At 35.9% G+C, this 6,439-nt stretch overlaps 1 protein-coding gene across 1 annotated transcript; it reads left to right on the top strand.

Moving 5' to 3' along the window:
- Nucleotides 1–243: 243 nt before the first annotated feature.
- LOC105119104 (laccase-1-like) lies at nucleotides 244–3,258 on the top strand. The gene is made up of 4 exons (XM_011017202.1): nucleotides 244–383; nucleotides 1,616–1,857; nucleotides 1,956–2,081; nucleotides 2,176–3,258. Exons 1-4 carry the CDS (start codon nucleotides 244–246, stop codon nucleotides 3,180–3,182), a joined length of 1,515 nt encoding a protein of 504 aa, XP_011015504.1. The 3' UTR covers nucleotides 3,183–3,258.
- Nucleotides 3,259–6,439: the final 3,181 nt, after the last annotated feature.

The raw sequence follows: 6,439 nt of genomic DNA, 5'->3' as shown, positions 1-6,439 counted from the left end.
GGTATGTGTATGTCCTAGAAGTCCACTTGTTGGTTGAAAGGGCTCCTAAGAGAGATTTAATATCTCTAAGGTATGTGTATGGCTTACATTAAATTGAAACCTTCTAGTTGTTTGCGAAGAAGAACATGGTAATGCCGCCGCGATTATACACACACACACACACACACACACATATATATATATACATATAAACACTCCAATTTAATACAAATTTGTGCACGTTTTCAGGTTGAGTGGAAAGAGATGACACGTTTGTGCACAACGAAGCACCTTCTCATGGTGAATGGGCAGTATCCAGGCCCAACCATAGCTATTCATGAAGGTGGTGATAATGTTGAGATTAACGTAAAAAATCGGATTGCTCAAAATACTACTCTTCATTGGTGAGTTCGGATACATCCTACTCTTCATATTTTCCACTATCCGTATATGCAAATATTTTTTAACCATATGTTATATGGAGTGGCACTGTATGTCATGGTGTCATCATTTGGGCTGCAGCAGATGCTTCTCTAATAGAAAAACATTTTGACCAATCCTTGCAGCTTTGGTGCATAGGGAAAGGTACGAAGTTCAAACCCTAAAATGATTGATTAAATTATTGAACCAAACTATAGGATAAGTTATAGATTTGAGTGGTTGTCTTAATGAATCATTCTCAAGAATAAAAAGAAAACTGGTATTGTTCTTATTATCACCAGCATCGTCGTTATTACAAGAAAATTGGAAGAGTTTGTGATGTTTAAACGGTAGAACTAAGATTAACAATATATACCAATTGAAGTTGAGATCTTGCAATAAATTAAAAGGGTAAAAAGGAGTGTTTATTTGAAAAGCATATGCGCACATGTTGTGCAAGATCAACAATGTACCAATTGAATAAACTAATCACTAAACGAATGTTGGGTTAATGTAATGATCCTTTCTATCGACTAGTTGGTTCCGTAATCTTGTTGCCTATGTTTTTCTCTCTTTTTTTTTAATTAATAAGAATATCTGGGTTAGTTTTTATATATTTTGATTAATCTTATGAATTTTAAAATTAATAATTATATAAACCTTTAGTGATTTGAGATTTGTAACACTCAAACTAATAACTTCTAGATAGCAAATTTAGAACCTAACTAATTAAGCTACATCCCCCGCGTTCCTATCCCTTATTTTTATTATCTCATAAAGTGTTAAAAAAATTAATTTAATTTAAAATTTAAAATTGTTATTTGAAGTCTTAATATATAATTTATATTATTTTTTAATATTTTTTTAAATAAAATTATTTTGGGCTTTAAATCTCCATAAATTTATGATACCTTATACTTAATTTTTATTAAATAAATAAAAATAATGATATTTAAACTCGTGATTATTTAATAAATAAGAATATGATATCATATTAAAAATCCAATTCAATATAAAAATTTAAATTAATAAATCAGATTTAGATTTAAATTATTATATAATACAAAGAACAAAAACTACCACCGACAAGAAAAAGCTGAGACGTGTATCCATATGGCATGACACCGACATTTTCTCACGCAATGCATGTAGTGGAGTTTATCTGATTCGTTTGACAAACTAGTTCATGTTTGTGTTCGAAATTTGAACGTAACAGGCATGGTGTAAAGCAGCTAAGAACAGGATGGGCTGATGGACCAGCTTACGTTACCCAATGCCCCATTAGAGGAGGCCAGTCCTACACCTACAAGTTCACTGTTACTGGACAAAGAGGGACACTGCTATGGCATGCTCACTATGCTTGGCAAAGAGCATCTGTTTACGGTGCTTTCATCATCTACCCTCGCATCCCATATCCATTCTCACACCAAATTCAAGCTGAAATCCCCATCATTTTTGGTAATAATTAAATGTTTACTCTTTTCAAAGAAGATAGAGAGACACAGACGAGGAGTGTTAGTTACTTCTTCACATGTTTTATGTGTAATAAAATGCAGGAGAATGGTGGAATGCGGATCCAACTGAAGTTGAAAACACAATGATGTTAACAGGAGGGCCAGACAGTTCCAATGCCTACACCATAAATGGATTGCCAGGACCTCTCTATCCTTGCTCTAACCAAGGTAATTGTAAGACCACTGTCTCTCTTTACCTTTCTTAGTAGTACAAAAAATGAAGATGACCTGAAATGGTTAATTTGCTAATTTTATTTTGCAGATACTTGTATTCAGACGGTGGAATATGGCAAGACCTACATGCTTAGGATCATCAATGCAGCTCTAGCAGATGAGCTCTTCTTTGCGATAGCAGAACATACGTTGACGGTTGTGGAGGTTGATGCAGTCTACACTAAACCCTTCGCACCCACTTCCATTATGATTGCTCCTGGACAGACCACTACTGTTTTAATGACTGCAAACCAAGTTCCAGACTTTACAGGCATGTTTGTCATGGTAGCAAGGCATTATCTTACCTCTGTGTTCCCCTTCAACAACTCCACCACAATCGGCTTCTTGAGGTACAAAAATGTAAGGACCTGGAAAGGAAAAGCCCCATTTGATCCGAGCAGCCTTAAACTTCTCAACCTTCCAGCAATGGAAGACACGACATTTTCCACAAAATTTTCGGACAAGATTAAAAGTCTTGCATCTCCTCAGTACCCTTGTAATGTGCCTAAAACAATCGACAAGCGAGTGATAACAACTATAAGTCTTAACATTCAAGACTGTCCAGAAAACAAAACTTGCTTGGGCTACAAGGGCAAGAGTTTCTTTGCTTCAATGAACAACCAATCATTCGTTCGCCCTTCCATCTCAATATTGGAAAGCTATTACAAGAACCTCACCACCAGTAGTTTCTCCTCTGATTTCCCAGAAAAACCACCAAATAATTTTGATTATACTGGTGGGGATCCATTGACTCAAAACATGAACACGAAATTCGGCACGAAACTTATAGTAGTGCCTTATGGCACAAACATAGAAGTTGTGTTGCAAGACACAAGTTTGGTTAATTTGGAGAACCATCCAATTCATGTCCATGGTCACAATTTCTTCATTGTGGGGAGTGGATTTGGAAACTTCAACGAAGCCAAGGATCCGAAAAGATACAATCTTGTCGATCCTCCAGAAAGGAATACAGTGGCAGTTCCAAGTGGGGGATGGGCTGCTATTAGGATCAAGGCAGATAATCCAGGAGTTTGGTTCGTACATTTGTCACCTTGAGCAACATACTTCATGAGGTCTAGCAACTGGCTTTATTGTCCAAAATGGTCAGGGACCATCTCAAAGCATGCCCACCGCTTTATACTATCAATCAAAGCATTATAGTTTGCTTCAGTGGAGGAATGAGCAACAATGCGTTGTTTTCCAGATTTCCATGAAATAGGGGTCGTACAAAGAAAAACAATATATCTATCAGTATATTTTTTATCATCAATACTCCCCCCCTAATCAGCATCAATAAATCCATGAAGTGAGAAAGAGAAGTCACGAGTAAGGTGGAGGCTAAAAGAGGACCGCAGGATATGTTTAACAGCAGCTAACAGCAGCTCAACTCAATGGGTCTTAGTAGGAGCATGCATAAACTAACATACCCTGCTTACAACATAACTGATGTCTGATCTAATAAATATGAGATACTGAAGAGCACCAACAATTTATTGAAAGCGAGTAGAATCTAAAAATAACACACTAAACTGCAGGGCAACCTTAAAGACAGAGGTTTATGTATTAACAAGTTTACAGGATGACAAACCAGCACGATAGAGAATATCAAAAACATACTTGTGCTGACTCAGCATAAGTCCCAGACTGGTAAGAGAGACCTCAACTCCTAAAAATAATGGGCATTACCAAAATCACAAAACTTAAATTCTGAACTTAGTAAGGTAATTAGACATTGAATTAATGCACAGTTGTTACCTGTAAGTAAGATGTTATCAACATAGACAAGTAGATACCAAATATCATGATTCATTGTCAGAATAAATAGAGAGGTATCAACTTTGGTAGCTCAAAAACCAATAGTCAAAAGGAAGTCACTCAGGCATGTGTATCAAGCTCGGAGAGCTTGTTTTAGACCATATAGAGACTTGTGAATATTATATATATGATGCGGCAGAGCAGAGTCTACAAAACCTGTAAGTTGTGTCATGTAAACAACCTTTCTAGGTGAGTCACATCAAGTTGTCGAACCTACCATCCTTTAGAGACGATAATAGTGAGAACTAATTGAGCAATAGTTGGTTTAAAAATAGGACTGAAGGTTTCTAAATAATCAATGCCCTTATGCTGAGTGAACCCTTGCGCAACCCAAGGAGCTTTATAGTAGTCAATAGCACCATCACCTCAGTGTTTAATTTTGTACACCTACTGGCAGCTAACCATTTTCATTGAGGGATCAAATGGTACCAAGGACCAAGTACATTGTCATGTAAAGCTGCAATTTCAGACTTCATAGCAGTATTCCAGCATATAAAACAGTCAGCCTCCTTAAAATTAAAAGGCTCAGGAGTGGGAGGAGACATTACCCGTGGGATTGAAGTCTGTGATGAGGAAGCAAAGACCAAAGTGGTGTTAACTGTCCTGTTCTGTCTAGGATGCATCACCATGTGGTGTTGTCATTATGCTGGAGAAGTAGGGAATCTGACAGGAGATGTTTGCCGTGGAAGAGAGTACTTGGAAATATCAATGCATTTTTCTTGACCTAGTGGAGATTGTGTAGACAATTTGAGTGGAGAGGCAGAGCTGGATGGCTGTGCTGGAGTAGAAGCAGACACAGACAATACCGGTGTTATAGACCATATACCTGCACAATATTTAAGAGATACGGAGGCAAATGGTGGTAAGGGGTTAGAGGGTGCGGGCAGTGTGGCTGATGGTGTTATGGTCAGAAAAATGGTGAGAGAGGGGAGGTGAGTGACAGTGGTAGGTGGATAGGTATGGCAGGTGGATGCAGGCATATTTGCAGACTCCATAAACGGAAAGGATTGTTCATGAAATCAAACATAATAAGAGATGTAGATACGATTAGGCGATAATTTGAGACAACAATATCCTAGATGAGATAAATTATAGCCTAAAAACACACACGGAGTGGAGTGATAGTCTAATTTATTAGTATTATAAGGTCAAAGAAAGGGAAAATATAAACACTTAAAAGTACGTAAAAAGGCATAATTAGGTGCCTGAAGAAATAGACATTCAAAAGGAGATTTTTTGCGCAAAACAGGTGTTGGCATACGATTAATGAGGTAAACAGAGATTTTAATAGTATAGGTCTAAAATTTTAAAGGTGCCTTATAATGACTAAAAAGAGTAAGACCAATTTTAATAATATGACGATGACGACGCTCAACAATACCATTCTGTTCAAGTGTATGTGGACATATTAATCGATGATGAATACCAATGATTTAAAAAAAATGAATTTAGTTTATAATATTTATCGCCACAGTCAGTTTGAACAGATTTGATTTTCTGAGAGAAATGTCATTCAATTAAAACTTGAAATTGATGAAACACGTTGAAAACATCAGATTTGATAACAAGAGGATAAACCAGATAAATTTTGTATGCGCATCCACAAAAATAAAAAATATCAAAAACCATCTAACAATAACATAGGAGCAAAATCCCAAACATTTTTAAAAACAAGTTCAAGAGGAGTAGATGTTTTATGGCATGTAAGCCTTAAGGGTAGACGAGATGATTTTTCTAATAGACGCGCTTGACATTGAAAATTTAATTGATGAGAAATCCAAATGACCTTTTTATTTGATGTTAAGAGACTTAGAACATAAAAGCTTGAGTGACTGAGTCGACAATGCCAAATATCAACAAAAGTGGACAGAAAAGCTTGGGGGCATACAAATGATAGAGGATTTAGAAAGGATATAGAGGTTATTTTTACTCTGACCAGAAAGAAGCATTGCCTTGGTTATGAGATCCTTGACATAGAAAAAAAAAAAAAGGAGTAAAACTAAAAAATGACACAATTTTTTCAACAAATTGTTGAACAGATATGACCTTTTTTTTTTAATTTACAAAACATGTAAGATATTAGATAGAGTAAAGGTTCATTTTGAGTATGTAAAATATTATGAGTTATATTAGATCTAATAAGTCCCTTATCATCACTAATATAACCTCTTTTTTTTAATTTACAGAACATGTAAGATATTAGATAGAGTAAAGGTTCATTTTGGAATATGTAAAATATTATGAGTTATATTAGATGTAATAAATCCCTTAGATAAGGTTATGTATAAGTCATACTACTGATGTCTGAAGTAACATGTTGATTTATACCTGTGTAGAGAAACCAAACCAAATGACATAATTTGTTGCTGAAGCATCACTAAAGAAGAGGTTGGTCGAGGCTTAATTCCCATAATGCACAAGCTGAGAACATTGTTGTGCAGAGTGTCTACAAAGTTGGCATCTAATCTACCATGGCCACTGGTTCTGCCTTGCTGGCT

The sequence above is a fragment of the Populus euphratica genome, unplaced genomic scaffold (genome assembly GCF_000495115.2).
Source record: "Populus euphratica unplaced genomic scaffold, PopEup_1.0 scaffold2529.1, whole genome shotgun sequence".
Lineage (NCBI taxonomy): Eukaryota > Viridiplantae > Streptophyta > Magnoliopsida > Malpighiales > Salicaceae > Populus > Populus euphratica.
Note: the sequence above shows the minus strand (reverse complement) of the source record. Positions and strands in the feature narration are given on the sequence as shown.

What these genes read in the sequence shown, in the direction of transcription:
- LOC105119104 (XM_011017202.1), top strand. Translation starts at nt 244, where the DNA reads ATGACACGTTTGTGCACAACGAAGCACCTTCTCATGGTGAATGGGCAG. An exon ending in CAAAATACTACTCTTCATTG is followed by an intron (nt 384 to 1,615) that starts GTGAGTTCGGAT and finishes TGAACGTAACAG; the next exon opens with GCATGGTGTAAAGCAGCTAA. An exon ending in TGAAATCCCCATCATTTTTG is followed by an intron (nt 1,858 to 1,955) that starts GTAATAATTAAA and finishes AATAAAATGCAG; the next exon opens with GAGAATGGTGGAATGCGGAT.